At 35.5% G+C, this 18,992-nt stretch overlaps 1 protein-coding gene across 1 annotated transcript; it reads right to left on the reverse strand.

Moving 5' to 3' along the window:
- Nucleotides 1-11,457: 11,457 nt before the first annotated feature.
- On the reverse strand, nt 11,458-18,690 carry LOC108741360 (rhamnogalacturonate lyase-like). The gene is made up of 6 exons (XM_018476161.1): nt 18,584-18,690; nt 16,071-16,336; nt 14,494-14,919; nt 13,899-14,277; nt 13,350-13,595; nt 11,458-12,055 (listed from the first exon to the last, which is right to left on the reverse strand). Exons 1-6 carry the CDS (start codon nt 18,639-18,641, stop codon nt 11,547-11,549), a joined length of 1,884 nt encoding a protein of 627 aa, XP_018331663.1. The 5' UTR covers nt 18,642-18,690; the 3' UTR covers nt 11,458-11,546.
- Between the last annotated feature and the right edge of the window lie 302 nt (nt 18,691-18,992).

The following is an 18,992-nucleotide window of genomic DNA, read 5'->3' on the forward strand; positions in this document are numbered from 1 at the left end:
TAAATTTAAATAGTACTTGCGTTGTATTACTTGATTAGTTTTTTTATACGTAGTAGCTAAAATGTCCTTAGATCATGAAAATGGTTCTGCACGGAACACATTAATTTTCCTGGAACAAATTAAAAATCTCATAAAGTTATGCAGGAAAAGTCGTAGGTTTCTCAAATGAAAAAGAAAAAAGATACTGAAACTGCACGAAAACAACTTCGGTACAATCATTACTACTGAACAGTTGCTGAAAAAAACTAAACAACTTGAAAATCTCGCTTACAAGAAGATCGATAAGAATCAGACTGTTTGATAACAAAGTAATACGACTAAACGCATATGAAAAAAACCTTTTTGAATTAATTAACGGAGACTCTAATCCGACAATTACAAGTATCATGAAACAATATTGTTTATTCTCCCTTAGTTTGTTACCGACTAGCACTATCTAACCGCGGTTCATGCAAAATTCATGTAAATTTTAAAATTACTCAACAAATAGAACGTTACTAAATGCTAAAAGTTATATAAAAAAATATATTATATGTTCAGCACAACTATCGATAAATTAATCTATGCTGAAAGACTTAAACTAATGACAAATAGTTAACAATAAGTACAAACAAACAACAAATTACACTGGTCTGCAACAATATCCTCCTTCAAAAAATTATGTCATAAATATAAAGACTTTGATGCGCTGAACTGTTCCTGTAGGCTAACTTTTTATCACGTCTAGAATTTTCGATATGAATTATTTCCAAAATATCATAAAGTTAGGTTTCTTTTAAATCGTTTTATGCGTTAACATTATAAACAGTGTATATACATACGAAATAGGCGTTTACTAGTCGTAAGAGAAAGAAGGAAAGTGCCGAAAGTTATTTCTATGGTAGTACATATGCGCCTGCGTAGTATTCACTGTGACTACAACAATTAGTTAAAAACTTGTTTTTAATTGTGTACGTTATATATCAAATACTTTAGTAGGTTTTGCACAAAACTTATATTAAATATATTTATTTTTAAGTATTTTATATGTAGTTNATTTATTATTTTTTTTAAATTAATTCCAGTTAATTTTAGTTTATAAAATGCCGCGCACTTATAAGAATTGTACAGACTGTTGCTACATTTGTGGTGAGTTTACTCTAAAAACTCAGCGAAATGCGATAACAGAACTTGTTAAAAAAGCTTATCAGCTTTATTTTGGATTTTTTATGGATGAGAGGGGTAAAAGTTGGTTACCAAAAATTTGCTGTAACAGTTGTTCAAGAACGTTGAGAGGTTGGCTTAAAGGAAGTCACAAATCTATGCCGTTTACGATGCCAATGCTTTGGAGTGAACCTCAAAATCATGAAAATGACTGTTATTTCTGCATGATATCAACACGAGGATTCTCAAAAAAAAAATAAAAATAAGATTGTATATCCGATCATCGCGTCTGCAAAGAGACCACTTCCTTGTGGTAAAGGCAGTTTAGCTCCAGTACCTACAAAAAATAGCAAGAAGTTGGAAAATACTTCTAGACTACAACCTCAATCAAGTTTCATTTCTACCTGTACATCTTCATCATTAGACACTTTATCTGGATCTTCAAGCCCATCAAAAGAACCTTATTTTCTTAAACAACCTGATTTAAATGATCTCCTTAGAGACTTGGGGCTATCAAAATCAGTTACTCGGATCAAGATTAAAACAGTGGAATTTTTTGGATAAAAGTACGAGAGTCTCATATTTTCGCACAAGACAAGAAGATTTTGAGTTACTTTTCCAATGAAAATAATTTAGTATATTGCAATGATGTTGCAGGGCTTCTTGAAGAACTGAGTTTTCCAGAAAATTCTAATGAATGGAGACTTTTTATTGATTCGTCGAAGACTCGTTTGAAAGCCGTTTTACTTCACAACGGAAATAAATATCCATCAGCCCATGCAACAAACATGAAAGAAGATTATGCAAATCTGGAGGTATTACTTGAAAAAATAAAATATTCTCAATACTTATGGAATATCTGTGCTGTCTTAAAAGTTGTCGCCAAAGTTACTGGATTGTAAAGATACACCAAGTTTTGCTGTTTTTTATGTGTGGGACAGTAGCGAGAGACAAACATTACAAAGTGAAAACTTGGCCACAAAGAAAAAGTTTGACAACTGGAAAAATGTATCTGAAGAACCTCTAGTGGCTAGTGACAAAATTTTTACAGGCATTTAATATCTCAAAATTTCCTCGAATCAGTGACGCGAAATTGAAAGAAGGGATTATTGTAAACGGATAAGGTTTTCAATTCGAAAAAAGCTGAAAAATAGCTTGGGTGGCTTTCCTAAAAGTGTGTCATAATTTTCGTAGTAATACAAAAGCTGACAACTGCCGTTCAAATCATTCGAGAGCTTCTTTCTGCTTATAAAGCTTTAGGATGCAATATGTCACTCAAAATTCATATTTTGGACTCGCATTTAGATTTCTTTCCGGAAAATTTCGGTGCCGTATCAGATGAGCATGGTGAAAGGTTTCATCAAAATATTATACATATTGAAAGACGCTACAATAGAAAATTGTCAGAAGCAATGATTGCTGATTTTTATTGGTTGATTCGCCGAGAAACTTCGCTGGAAACGATGAAAAGAAAAGAAATTACAAAATATTATGAATGAATGAATTATACTACCATAATGAGATAAATATACTGATATTTGTATCACTTGTGACTGTAAAATTAGCATTTTTTGCTGTAAAATTTAGACCGTAGACTTTTTCCACTTTTTTGTAATTGTTGTTACTTTGATAATATCGTTTTCTAATTAAACGGACATTATATTTAAAATCTATGTGCTGTATTTATTTGCATGTTAAATTTCGTGTTTAGAGCACCAGATATGAAGTTAATGAGAAGAAAAAATTTTTTTTTGCATACCAGTGTTATCAGTCATTGCGAGAGATGAAGTTTAATAGTCGTACTCTTCCTTGACTTTCGTAATGAAACTATCTGCTGCACGGGAATCCAGTAGTTCGCTCTCTAAGGCAATATTTCGGTACAGAGCTGCAATAGTCAATCCAACGCTACTCTATGATGCACTCGACGATTCTCAAATTACACAAACCGATGGATCACTCCTTTAATGACCGCTTCATGAAGTTCACTTAATCTACCCTTCCCTCATTTACCATTGCCTTAAATATGGCCCCACATAATGTTTGTTATCATCATCGTCACATGAAACTTTTGGAATTTTGTCTCGGTTCACATTGGTTGTGCTTCCGTGTAGCCGTATCGCCTTTCGTAAAGTCGACTCAATATATCCCGGAATCACAAGAAATTATAAGGGATCATCTAACATTTTGTTCTCTATAAAAGTTTAGAATCGCCAGGATGTGACAGAAGGTGATTCTTTAATTCCTCAAAATAAATATGTAATAAATGCATGGATTAGCAAAGTTTTATTTTTAACAACTGTGCATTTATACTTTACCTTTAGTGCTATATTACACTAAATGAAACTTATAACTTAAACACTTCATCTCACTCGTTAAGCTGCGATAGATTTTAAAGGCAGTACTTTATATTTGGGAGCGATAACGGTGTAAAGGTATCATCATAGTCAAACTTACTGTAACTGGAGCTTGAACTTACAGGGGATGAAGGTAGGAAGGTAAACAGTCGGTACTACGAACACATTTGTGTAAGAACCAAAAAGAATTGAAAATAATGGACTTTGCTCGTGTAATTTTACAGAACCTTTCCATCAATAAAAAAGATATAAACATATGTCGAATTTACTCACATTCCTACCCGTTATGCTTCATTTCATTTAATTTAACCTTCCGTCGGTCGCGTGTGTATCAAAATGATACAAGCACGTTTATTTTTCACGTCATTTGTCTAAACGAAAGTGGGGGTGTCTCGTCTTAACAGTACCTTCCTAAGTCGACGGTATGTATTTGTCAGTTATGGTAGTGACGTTCTGTTGACTGGGGGTGTGTAACTGTCAATATATTTGTATCATACTGATACATTGCGATTTAAAAGGTAAGTGTATTTTAATGTTCCGTTAACAGGCTCTGTTTATATTCTTTTTTGTGTTTTGGTAATTTCAGAATGGTGGAGGTTCGTGTATAAAATTTAAATAGCTCCCGGAACGAAGAATTGATTAAAAAGTTTTTGTGCGTAACGGAAGACGGGGGATCCGCATAATCAAGGGTTGCTAATTCTGAATCTGAGGATAGCGGGATGAAGAACCGGTCTCGTACGATAATTTATTCTATCTTGGAAGAGACAAAACCTCCAAATGGAATAAACATCCTCGTCCGAAGAGGCGACGAATTGAGCCACATAATATTGTCACACGTCTTCCAGGAGTAATCCATGAAGCACGAAAAGCTAAAGCAATGTTGGAGTAATATTTTCTTTGACAAAATGCTACAAACAAATTGTTGAGCATACAAATCATTACATTCGTCTTGAAGTGAGAGAAAATTTGACTGAGAACGTGACGCAAATGACAAAGATTTTATGGAACTCAAGGCCTTCATAGGTCTTTTATATATTGCTGCTACACGCTAACAGAATGATGCTTGAAGATCTTTGGGGTACCGATGGACATGGCGTCGAAATATTTCGACTGGTTATGAGTCTCAGGAGATTCAAATTTCTACATCGATGCCTGCGATTCGATGACTGCAACACAAGAACTAAAAGAATAGATACTGACATAGCAACAATTCGTGATCTTTTCCAGGATTTTGTCGAAAATTGTAAACGTAGCTACTCACTTGGGCAGAATGTAACAATAGGCAAAAAGCTCGAAGCTTTTCATTGCCGTTGGAAGTTCAAACAGTATATCCCTTCCAAACGTGCCAGGTACGTAGTGAAAATTTATGCTATCTGTGATGCGTTTTCCACTCACAACCTAGAAATATATTCTAGTAGACAACCCCAGCGTCCCTTTGTGCTGATTAATAAACCAACAGATGTTGTTAAAAGATTGGCTCAATCAATATATGATAAGGGGCGAAACATTATTGCTGATAATTGAATAATTGAATTGAAAATAAAAATTAGGGACGTGGAATGCATTTTTGGTAGCAACAAGATCGTTAAAAAGAAAACACCTAATATGACGGTAAGTGGACCTAACTACTGTAGTATAAGTTAATGGTAAAATAGAATTAAGAAAGCGTAGTTAGTAGTATTATTATTCTTATTTTAGTTGTAAGTGTTTGTCTAAGTTTAGTGTAGGTAGAAAAAGGGACGGTATGGTTTTTGGGTTGTTTGTGAAGAGAAAACGTTGGCATGTTAATAATTTTTAAGGAAAATGACGAAGAAACAGACACCAGGGGGGGAAAGGGGCATCTGCAAGGGTGCGGATGTAGCAGGTAGCAGGCAGTCGATGGTTACCGCTGTAACAATTAAGAAGTATCTTTGTACATTTTTGTAAATAAACCTTAAAGAAAATCAGCCTTGTACTTATTCTCGCTAACTGTGAAATAAACATCTATTAATTACATTTTTTATACTACACCACTTTAGCGGGAGAAATTGACAAAGCCATAGAAAGAGCCCTTAAGGTAGAGAAGGGAGAACTATGGACGATATGATTCTGTTCCCAGAAGGGTGACGGTCGTTATAGACCAACAGAAGGGTAGGGACTTTTGACACATCTCAGCAGGGTGTAAAAGTCACGAAATGAGGAAGACGAGGTGCTTATGCTACGTAAGCACGCAGCACGAAGCAATCGAATGTAACTGTGGGTCATAGGGCTGACAGTATGAGCCGTGAGAAATACCGAGAGATGATAAAGAAGATAAAAAATAAGCGGAAAATTGTAGACATCACTTTCTTCAGTCCGTCTGTGGAAATGGACCATCCACGAAGTGGTAAATTATAAACATTGTTGTGTTTTCGGTAGTTTTTGGTATTGCACAAATATGGCGCGATGAATTAAAAGAAAACACTAACATAGAATTGGTCTTTTCGGGATGATCTCGATGTCTGGAATCGGGATCTCGGCCTTCCTGATCTGTACGGGGATCTACGGCGGTCACACATTTGCGGCTGGGTAGAAATTGTTTCTATTTGTTGGCGTAATGCGGTTATTTGCTCCGTCACTTGTTGTTGGACCGCCAGTTGGAGTTGCGCAAATCGAATTTCCAAATTCGTGTCGTTTGAAGATGTCTCTGCTACCTGGGGCCTATATGACCTTGTTGCTTCCACTATGGTGTCTGCCATGTCAGCCAGTTGATCTAATGTACTGTCTGATTTTGTCACTAGGTGTGGTTGGAGATGCGGTGGTAATCGACTTAGCCAGATTGTACGTAAAACAGCGTCTCCTACTATACGTCCGGCTAACGAACGCAGGTGTCTGAGGAACTGCGACGGTTTCGGGTCACCAATACTCTCGTGCTCTAGGAGCTTCCTGGTCTTCTGTTCTTGCGATTGGGAAAGTCTCTTGATGAGTTCGCTTTTCAGCATTTCGTAAGAATTTTCTGCGGGCCGATTCATGATAACATCCCGGACTTCTGCCAAGTACTTGGATCCAAGTGCGCCTAGAATGTGGCTAAATTTCACCTCGTCTTGCGTAATACCTGACGCATGGAGAGTTCTTTCGAATACGGCAAAAAAGTACTCGGGGTCGTTGGGATTAAACGCAGGTAACCTCAGGACGGCTCGCTCAGTTGTGGACGGAACCATTATTGGAACTTGAATTTCTGGCGGAAACCTATTTTGCGCTGTTTGCTGTTGCCATTCTTGAATACGACGCTAGAATTCTTGTCGTTTTTGGTAAAGTTTTTGGCGCTGTTCTTCTATAAGCAGCCTTCGGGCTTCTATTTGCTGCACCAATTCGTTATCGGCACGTGTATTAACCATATTTCGAAAAAAACCATTACGGCGTCAACACAACAAAAATAAAGGAAAATAGCGAACCGCGTCGATACACACTTGTGCCTATACACAATATCGCAGGTACACAATCACGTCGGGGTCACCACTGTAGTGTTTTCGGTAGTTTTTGGTATTGCACAAATATGGCTCGATGAATTAAAAGAAAACACTAATATAGAATTGGTCTTTAAGATTTTGATAAACACAACAACAGGAACAACACAATCACAAAACAATAACAACAACAATAACGATAATAACAATATATAGTAAAATTACGAAATAGCTGGGAGAAATGAACTAGAAGAACTCTGAAGAACTAACTAACTTTTGAAATATACAATAAGGGTATTTATAGTTAATAATTGTTGAAGATAGACAAGGAGAAGGGTAGTTTAGAAGAAAGACAGAAGGTGCAAGTACTGACGGTAAAAGTTCTCAGAAGTAAATAGAATGGAATGTTATTGCGGGAGAAACCAGATTGTTAGTAATTATAAGACAGGGTACATGCAGGTATAGGGGTTCCAGGTAATGAAGCATACTCAAGAGTTCGGAATTAAAGTTGAATGTAAAGATTTAGAAAATAAAATTCAAATATTTAGAATATGTACAGATCGCTACAACATACTAGACTATACCACGCATTTCCTGACGAAATACGGGTGTTTCAATGGGTACTTCAGAAAATACAAAACAGTAGATTATGACACGGCAGAACATGTCCTCACATGCCTTGCATGGAAAAAAAATTAGAATGCTCTGACTCACACCTTGGGGAAACCGCTTACAAGTGTCTTTAGCAATGTCTTTAAAGGGAGGTGGCTGGAAATAAGTGCCACAATTGAAGAAGTTATGACGACGAAAGTCATCGAAGGGAGGATGAGAGGGCTGTATAAATCTCCGCACCAAATCATAGAGCGATGTCACTTAGGGCACGTTATATATATTTTAATGTATGGTGTTTTTTTAGATCTACATTGGTTATCTAGTATTCTGAGAGTTTTAAAGTGGGTCAGTGCTATTTTGTGCGCTTGTTGTAATTTATTAACTTATTTATTTATTTGGTTTTACTGACGTCCGTGAGCATAGTTTACACTTTTTATATTTAGACGATTACTGAGAACATTGTTATTGATTAGTGTTGTTATATTTTAAAGGATTATAGTGAGATAAAGTTTGTTAAGCTTTCAATGTTATGCTTCTATTAAACTTAATCTCCCGCGATGCTTCTGCCTAATAATTTGTTGTTTGTTTATACCTATTGTTTATCGATAGTTGTGCTAAATATATAAAAGGGAAAACAGGTGTTTTAATGATAAACCTCCCCTACGTCAAGTGATCCCCTCGTAACTACGATACAGTAGTTGACCATATACCAAGTTCTCTTCCATCTAATACTTTACTATCCATAGAAACAAACATGCAGTATCCAGAAACGATTGTGAACTAACTTCCAAAACTCAAAGTTATAGCATTACAGGAAGCCTATTTCGATCCAATGATAAGGGGAGGTTTCATTACTGATAGGCTCAGAGCAGAATGGGATTTAATAAAGGAATGTTTGCTATAAATGAATATGTTGATTTAGAATACCTGCATTGCAGAAATATGTGTTATAACGGGCCCAATTTATTATGCTTGGATAATCATATTTGATTATTATTATCAATTCCATTTTAGTAAAGAGACAGAACCAAAAATGTTTATTATAATTGAGTTACAAAAGTTATCGCATTTTATTTCTTACAAATTACGCTAATTCTATTATGTTAAAGTTTTAAATTTAATCGTTTTTAAATATATCATTTTTCACCCTTACACAAATATCATTGTATAGCATATTCTTTCACTTCACACTTTTTAATTATATTATTAAATCATCAAATAATTCCTTTGTTAGGAGCTGTCCCGTCATCACATGGGGCATGTAGTCTACCAATTGGGGTGTTAAGGGTATATACTGTAATGTTCGTGGGTTTATCAAAATTAACTTCGAAGATTGATAACGACAAAAACTACTCATTTACACTAATTATTAAGTAACTTAAAAACATTATAAAATTATTACTAAACTTAGATTATGAGTTGTTCTATTCACTTCTGCAACGGTTAATTTATTTCTACTTTCTCACGGCGATCGTTTCTTCCTTTAAATACTCTTTTGTTGCCTTTCGGGAACTTTCCGAAACGGCGGAAAAGTTTCTTTTTCTTTGAACTGTTTAACTGCTTTCCCAGAACGCAGGTACCACACACATATTTACAAATACGGCACACATGATGAAAGGCGCCCGCGGCTAGTTGGCGAATCGATAAGCCACTGACACACACGTATGCCCAATCGCACACAACCACGCTCGTGCTCGCTACAATACGTATCTCAATTGCCGGGCCGGCAGAAGCCTACCGGACTTCACCAGTAGTCGGAGCACGGGAACCTGAACCGTAACGGCGACTGTTTACCGAACATCGTTGCAGACTAAGTTGTATTTAGCATTGTAATTATTATTATGTTTACTCAGATGAGTATAACACCGGAAATTACCCGAAATGCAGCTAGTGTTATTCCGCGATCCATCGTCATTCGAGGACGATAAGGGTATGAAAATCTAACTAGCGCAATTGATAACATTATTTCAGGAAGATGTTGATACTGTTCTCTTTTGAATTTGTTCAATTAGCCGAAATCCGAAGACAAAGAGAGAGCGAAACCTGTTTCTCCATTTACACCAAGGATTGGTGTTTCAACACGTTCACTTCACTGCAGAGTTGGCGTGTATCGAAGACAGTTTTAATGTTACTCTTAACATATAGATCACTCGTATTTGGTACAGTTCAAGGAGGATTCCCAGCTTAAAAAGAATTTGCATCGCCACTGAGGAAAGTTTGAAAAGCACCATTAGCTTGTATCTGGGCAAGAGGGAATCACGGATCCGAGGGTGTAAGGCCACCCAAAGCTTAAATCTGTATCTGCGTAAATCCCACTTTTATTATTTTAGTTTAATTAAAGCAATCATTTAATTAAGAATTTCAAGCGGAACAACAAAAAACTCCCTTAAAAGTAAAAATTCCTAGATGCAAAGTTTCTAATAAATTGATAACTAAACTGAAATATGCTATTACAAATGTCTGTTATTTCAACTTAAAATGCTGAACATAACCATGCAATTGGCCTAGAACTCGATCAGGATATTTTATACAAGAATTCTATGATAGACCAGGACTTCCCTCCATCGACACTCGAATTTTCCAAGTAAATAATAAGTTATTACTGGACCCTCATGTAGGTATGTAAAAACTTTAGATATAAAATTAATCATTGACTGTGGAGCTGTAATTTCAATTTTGAAGCGACTTCATTTTCTTAAAATTTACAAACTAACATTTGAAAATTTTTAAATATTTGAAATAAACAAAACCGCTCACAATTTCGCGCAGTATAAATTTTTGAATGTTCTCAAAACCCCAGAAATTCGACGTGTACAATATAAATTCTCAGTTTGAAGGTATTTCAGGATTAGACATTCTTAGTGGACTGTAAAATCAACATTAAAAATTAGAACGGTTTATATCCATTAGACATATATTTTTTATTTGTCACAGATGAGATTGTAGAAAAGATTATGGTGCAGACAAATATGCATGCTTAGCAACAACTATTAACAAAATGTATATTAGAACTACAAAATCATTACAAAATACCTCCACTCCAAAAACAGTTTGTACATAATCAGTTTATTCCATCCGTGATGGGGAAAATTCCCGTCATTACTTTGATATTTGTAGTTTAACGATAACCATAACTTGCTGAAAAGTAACGATCAATTATATCTAAGAAAGCCTCTTCAAGATATGATGAAATGGAGTGCAAAGGACGTCGTCTTAGAAAAAAGTATTGATAGTGCTTTAGCGTGGTCGCCTTGGGATGCATCAATATGTTAAAGATAAACGCTATAAGTATGATTTCAGATTTTCTGAACATTGTAACATCTACACCATTACAGGATTTACTTAAAACTCAAAAGAAGACTCAACCAAAAATCAAGGCCATTCACATACAGTGGCTTTGAAATTAATGTTTGTGTTGCTAGATAATGGATGAATTCTATATGTTAATAATTATTATTCTAGAATTCCTCTGGCAAAGGAGTTACTAGATCGGAAAAGTTATTTTGCAGTACACTTAGAAAGAATGAAAGATGTCTATCAATAGAAATCATCACCAAGAAGCTGAGGAAAAATCAGATATGTGGATTAGAGGATCAGTATGGTATAAAAATAATACAGGTGCAAGGAAAAAGATCTGTTCTAATGTCATCATGCAAACCTAAACATTGCCACGCTTTATCTCAAAAATCAAACTCTACATCCTCCTAGAGAAACTGCAGTAACAACAGATGTCACCAACAAAAAACGGAAACGATGCCAACCATGTTTGAAAATTAAGGTCACGAAAGTGACCAAATAAACATGTAAGGGATGCGGTTAACATTTATGCTTGCAGGACAGTGCACTCTCAGATGATTATTGGAAAAACGAAGGAAATAAAAGAACGAGGCAATTGTAATCTAAATTCTAAAGCTTTCATGGACCTTGGTTCATAATGATTTTTAATTTTTATTCATTGATAATCTTTAGATAATACTTGAAACTTTTTGACATAAAGTATACAAAAGCATAATTAATTGCTGACTTCCATTCTCAAGAAGTCCCACATCACCATTTTGTCAAAATGATTCGCACTCACTGGGCCGGGAGGCGTGAACTCTAAAATATTCTTAGCCTTCAGTAGTGAGGCACTGAACGTCACAGTTTGTTGGCGGAATATACCATGTGCTGCCTGACGAAACAGTGCAGAATCGGCTTTCGGTCCATCAAACCCGGTTACCTTTAAAATCTCTTTACCGTTAATCACTGCACGAATGCCGGCTTTGACATTAGCAGCAAATCCCAGAGTCAATGTAGCGGTGCCTCCGGTTGATCCACTGTAGTCGAATCTAACTTTCCAGTTGGTAGGTTGCGTATTTTGGGTGATATTGACCATTTTGAGTTGAGCAGGGAAGCCAGGTGTCTTGATCATGGGCATGAAATAACCCCAGTCTTTAGCCGGGTCGCTACTACCTACTGTGAAGTCTGGATCATTAGGAAATGTCTTGGAATAGCTGAGCCATGTCCCAAACTTGCGATACTCTAACAAAATTACCACAATTGGAAATTTATAGCTAAATTAGTTGATACAATAAAATGGCCTATTTGTTTTCACAGTGCTTTTAAAAACACAGGCTATCGTGTTGATATTATGTCTGTAGATGTATGATGTTCACGTACCGAGCAACTATCAAATGTAGATATAATATTCTATGTAGGTATGGTCATAGTTCATTTGGCAAAATTAGTCAGAAAATTTTATGTTCACTGTAGTTTACCAGTTTTTAAGAGGAAGTTCTACTGTGCTGATACACACACGTTTTATTCATTGCCTTCTATTATTTTAAACAATAAAAAATGAAATTTCAATTAGCAGTGCCAAGCAAGTTTGAAATAGATGTTTACACCATTCTGCCTTTAAAATTTATTCATTGACGTTATAAATACACCAAAAAGACAAATAACTTGTATTTTTGTGTGCTAAATTACATGTATTTATAGTACAATGCTACATTTTAGGATTACGTATTATCAACACAACGTTTTCTAAAACGTGCTGTTAAGACAGCAGGTAAAATTGGTCTGTGTTCTGTCGAAACTGTCTGCGAGGCGCTGATGAGATCCAACAAGATCGAAATAGCGATCCGCGTCTGGCAGTTTCGACAGAATATAGACCACTTCGAATTATTTTATTCAATTATGGGAACGTGCCTATCACGTAGTGGTGAGCTATCCATGTATTTAAATGGACCTTGTTGAGAAAACGTAATCCTAAAATGTAGCATTGTACTACAGATGGCGTTTACCGCGCCATTTGTGGTATTTTATAATGTTTTCATGCATGCCAAGTCTTTTCTCACCATCCATTTTTTTCTTTTCTGCCGCAAAATCGACTTTAAAAAACCGAATCATTTTGATGTATATTTCCGTCTTCCCTTACTGTCCCACCTCTTAACCCCACTTTTCCTTGCGCGATACTGCGGTTGGTATGAAAGGCCACGCTTTCCTCAGTACCGAACCACTCCGACATTTCACCTACCCAGACAACAACGAGGGAGTAAGTCAACAACTAACCTGCCTACCCTATAGTAAGTCTAGCTGTGAAAACCGAAAAGGCATTTCCGCCTCACCGCCGTGTCCATTTGTATTTTGACTCTCATACTTTGATCGTTAGTTTTGTTATGTTATATTTTTGCTCTTGGTCGATATTTTTTATTAGGTCTTTTTTGGATATATTTTTCAGGTAAAATTGTAGATTATGTAAATAAATGTGTAAATATTTCAGTGGTGAAGCAACTTGATCAGACAATAAATACGACACACGATAATAACGTACCTTCCAAATTAGGGATAGGTGATGGATAGCCGGGTGGCGATTTAAACTCTCCAGAGTCTCTATCAGGCACACCGATCTGCCAGAGCTGTTTGCCATGACGCTCTTCCTGCCAATTGATAGTGCCTAGATTTGTGTTTTTATTCGATTCCACATTAACGTTAGTTTGAATGTATCTTCCAACCACACCTTTGGCTATCACTTGCAATTTGTAATTGCCTGGTCTTACGGCCGGTATTGAAAATCTACCTAATGGTAATCAAAATAATTTTCAGTATCCTTAAGACATTTTAACAATAACTGATTCAAAATCTGCTTGGTTTATTATGGGAAATTCTTTTTAATGTGCATTAAAGAATTCAATTCATTATATTAAAATAAATAAAATGACATTTAGAATGGCATGGTATAAAAATTAGTTAATTTATCACATCCTACCTAAATCTTAATTAAATATTTCAATTAGAATTCCCGTATAATTTGTAATCATGTAAACATCAAATACTATAATCCCAATTTGAAGTGATTATTAAAAGTAAGAACAATAATTACCATTTGTTGCAGCAACTGTTGAATACATGTAAGTGGCCGTTTCGAACTGGGGATCATCCACATGAGGTTCGGTCAGAATAAGGTAAGCCCACTGTTTATTCGGCGATCCATTCACATTAAGTGTCCCTGACACACTGCCTCTGCCTTGGGCATTGTACTCTGGTGCGGTAACAAACTTGTACGGCCACTTCTTCCCCTCTTCTTTTAATTGTCTCTGAGCGTCAAGATACATTTGCGAAAGACTTTTGCCATCATTGAGATAGAAGCCGATCGGACCGTACACTTTACTCCATCCCTTGGTGGGTACCACATCTGGAGTACCGTAATGCCCCGTGTGTTCACAGAAGAGCAGCATTTGTCCGGTGTGTGTTGTCAGGCTCTGTAACAATGGTTCCATGAGTTGTTTCGAGAAGGGATTAATCGAAACATGTATTGGTGATTATGTATCGGTCAAAACGTTATCAGGATTTAAAAAAACGTATCCGGTCGAAGAACCCCGTCAGGAACGAAATTCCAACTTACGTTTTGTCTTCAACTTCGAAATTAATTCAATTAATAAATATTTATTATGATTTTTGACTAAATAAGAGCTAACCTGTTTGAATGGTCCGCCACTGACCCACTCTTTGTGTGTCTGCAGTACAGATAGTCCGATTCGATCGCCATAAATACCGAACACAGTGTGTAGGTACTCATTATTTGATATTTGCTGATATTTCGAATAAACTGAACCATCTGACAATTTGTAGGTCCAGTCCTGTAACGTCTCAGCCGAGTTTATAGCCTGTTGGGTAGGCATACGGCCCGCTCTTTTTCCGTCCACGCTATAGTACTTGAATGGGTCTGCATTGGCCCTTATTGCCCACCTTAGCTGACTGGCGGTGTAACCATCTCTCAAATACTTGTGAATGGTGTAGTAGTAAAATATGGGTGAATCCTTTTCAAGGACTAAATGAAGCTCGAAGTGAATTGGCCAATTGCTTGTGTTCTTGTTTATGAATGCCAGGTCGATGTATTCAGCCTGGTTAATTTAGAAAATTCCAACTATTATTTTTAAGAATGATTTATTATTGACTTATACAATCGACTTCCAACAAGACGCTTTTAAGAACAATTATTAAATAATTTTTTAAACAACAATGTGAAACCAATATAATTTCTGCCACTACATATTACTTCAGGTTAATGAGGAGGAAGTTTTTGTTGCTACTGTCGTACCCTTGTCGGGAATCGAGCCCGGGTCCCTGGTTTTACGCACCAGTGCTCTGACAACTAAACTACAGTCTATTTCAATTAGTTAGAATTGTGGCCTCGAAGAAATCTGCGCGAAGATAGAAAGAATACACACTAGACGTGAGCAAGACCAAAATAGTTGGAACAAGCTTGAACGAGCAGAGCTCCCGATAGGCGGTCTTAGGAGATCGACTACAACTGTACAGTACTAGACGAAAATGTTTAGCAATTTCTTAAAACAAAAATGTATATAAATTAACAATAGAAAACGAAGTTTTATAGGTGTGTAGAACGTTAAGTTAATTCACTGCAATTTTAGTGGATAAAGTGGTCAATTTTTCCGTACAGTACTGTACGGATTATACGCTCTTCACCGGTTGAATGTTTGGCCGAGGGTTGTCTCCTTCCTTTTCTGGCCTAGTGCTGCTCTTTACTACTTTGCGGTGGTCAAGCTAAAGGTCACATCGCTAGAGAAACTAAACGAAGTATACAAAAGGTGACAGCAGCAACAACGGCGAAACGTATTTACTAGGCCGTGAAAAATAATTTATTATATACCAAGATCACTTAAAACACTTTGAAAAATTTTAATTTATAAGCGGGTAATATTTAATATTTTTTTCATCATCAATCAGTGAAATCAATTTAATTAAGTTTGCTAATAAGTTTATTGTTTTCTATTCTATTGTTCTTTTATCATTCTTTATGTTTATTGTGAGATTGCCGTGATAGCACTATAAGTATTTTGAGCACACATCTTGTCGGAATTAGATATACTTTTATCGAAAGTTAAATCTTGGAAAATAAAAACTGCAGACAATTCAGAAGATTAGTATTAGTAAAAAACTTGGTCCCAATTGAGAAATTGTTGAAATAGAGCATTTTCGAGTATTAAGTTTTCGATAAAGTTTTATCTTACTTTTCTGTCGCGACACTTACATTTTGTCTAATTTTCATTTCTCCCACATCAGGGCCGGTGTTCACGCTCTTACCGTCGACACTAATAACGGCAATGTAATAGCCAGAGCCGCCTCTCAGCAGGTTAGTTGACTTGATACTACTATCACTAGGCGAATTATAATAAAGTGCACTGATCTGTGCCTTTGCTTTGTTAATAGTCAGTGAAAGCTTTTCGTTTTCTAGCACCACATTACTGCCGTCGGTGACACACAAGCGTTGGAACGATCTTGCATTGCATTTTTGGCCTGGGAAATAAATTGGTAAAATCAAAAATTCATGAAAAAATGTAAAATATTTCTTCATAGAGGAGAGTTACATATATCGTACCGCTCACCTAAATCGTACTTCATGCAATTTTCCTTAAAAACAAATACAAAAATGCTATCTAGCGGTATATTTTGATACTAAGTCGAACGTTTTGCGTGTCTGATGTGCGGATAAAAGCTGTGTTTAAAAATCAGGTAAGCTTGATGTAATATTTTGTCAACTTTTGCTAAGCAATAAGCCTTTGAAAATAACACAATTGTTTCTATGTATATGTTTACTACTTCAAATTATAGGTTTAATAACTTATTTTTACATAACCGCCAATTTAAAAAAAAGTGTGCGGTTTCTAAAATCGTACTGGTACGATTTATGCAATTGGCTGGATTTTTATGTCTTATGCAGATACTGCAACTTTTTTGCCTTCAGAAATCATGCCGAAAAGAATTTATTGTTAGTGGACTAAAAAGAACATGAAGAATTCAATTGAGGCATATCGTTCTAATAAATATGGATTTAGTGAGTGTTGTAGGCGGTTCAACATACCAAAACCTACTTTCAAAAAACATCTTGAGGGTACATTAAAAAGATCGATATCGTCAAGAAAAAGGAATGGAAATTTCACAACATTACCTGAAGATCAACTGGTTGAACATATTATCCGTCTAGAATCATCATTTTTTGGTCTCAGCATTAGATATATCAGAAGTTTGGCTTATTAAATAGCGGAAAACAATAATTTGCAACATAAATTCAACCACACAATGCAGCTTGCAGGGAAAAAGTGGTTCTATTGTTAAAGAGACATCCTAATATTTCAGTAAGACAGCCTGAGAATGCTTCTATAAGCCGGGCTAGGGGCTTCAATAGAGAAGCTGTAAATCTATTTTTTGACTTATTGGAAACTCTTGTGAGATCCAATGGGATTGATGCTTCCAGAATCAATAAGGATGAGTCGGGATTCTCTACAATTCAGAAAAAAAAATGTGCGAAAATAATTGCTGAAAAAGGAAAAGAAATAATTGGTAGAGTGGTTAGCAAAGAAAGAGGGACAAACATTACAATGTCAGGCTTATTCATTCCACCTATGTTTGTTATTAAAACAAAAGAATATTTATGTTCTAAATATGCTTAATGTAAAAATGTTGTTAATTGTCAGTTTTTGTAGGCAGTATTTTTTAATGTACCTATAAAAGTCAATAAATATATAACAAGGAGTATATCCAAACCATCTTTTTTACTATAGAGGCATGATACTTACTAGTACAGGCATGATAGCACACGACAATTATAAAGGTACGATTTAGGGGACTATCAAGTACGATTTAGGATACCCGTTTCTAAAATTGTACTTTTTCAATGTTTCCAAAAAGTGTAATTTACATGAATTATAAACATTTTTATTCGCTTGTTATATTATAAAGTGATTAAATAAGCATCATACTATCATTTGAAACAGTTACTTTTACATATAACGTTTCCAGTTTCGTGTTTTATACAGTTTTGCTTAAGTAGCACGATTTTGGCAACTTTCCCCTATGTCTTTTACAGAGGCCGGTTTAGAATGATCGTCAGCTCGTTCATTCCACCAAATACCAATAAGAATCCAATAAAATATAATTTCATAATGAGGGTAATTAGGAATATTTTTGTATATTTTATCTTTAAGAGAAAGTAAGTGAATATTAGTTTTTACTGAGATGTTTGAAGAGTTTAAAGCTTAAACGAACCAAAAATATCAAAGAAGTTGACGGTGCTAACAATTGTACTATTTATAATAATATGAATCGCTTCATTTAAAGCACAGCACTCAGCAGTATAGTTTATGATCACTTTTAGTAACAGGAAGGTTGAAAGAAGGGCCAAAAAGCAGCGGAACCCACAATATTGTTCTCTCTTATTTTAGTACCATCAGTGAAATGCATCAGAATTTATTATTATTTATAAATTTAACAAATATAGTTTCTAGGTTAATAGAATTTTTGGTTCTTTTCCAAATTGGTTATTAACTGTTGGTGTGAAAAATGTGGCTTGACAAGAAATACAGTAAGGATTAAAATTTGAGTGAGAAATTATATTATATATTATACTAGTCACCTCCCTTGCGTTAAATCTTATATATTATTTTACAATCTAGGAATACGTATAACTTGGCTAAACATTAGCTATGCATATAATCCAGTTGCTTAAATTCTGGTCATAATCTTAATAGCATATGAGAAGCTTACCTGCCGAACCATGAATAAGTAGCAGGACCAAACTCGCTATTAGGCACTTGATTGACATTTTCGACTAAATGACAATTGAGCGTTCGATCGTCGATGTATTTATATCTTAGCTGTGAAGATTGATTTATCTGATAGCGAGTTGTTGAAATAAAAACACTTGACATAGTCTGAAAAACGATAATTTGAGATCTTCTTGTTGTCAAGCTGCAGTTGAACGAACTACAGAGGTTTAGAGGTTATAGTGTTTTTAAATTTCGGCAATTTACAAAATCACCAAAGCGTTATTGATACACTTTATCAAACTATAAAATCTCTATCTTTTAAGGGGTTTTATATAAGTTGGTGCCTTCCCTACAACATGTGCGGTGAGAGTTAAACATAAAAGTGTGTGAGAGCAAGAGAGCAAGAA

Source organism: Agrilus planipennis, unplaced genomic scaffold, assembly GCF_000699045.2.
Source record: "Agrilus planipennis isolate EAB-ADULT unplaced genomic scaffold, Apla_2.0 scaffold266, whole genome shotgun sequence".
NCBI classification, from domain to species: Eukaryota; Metazoa; Arthropoda; class Insecta; order Coleoptera; family Buprestidae; genus Agrilus; species Agrilus planipennis.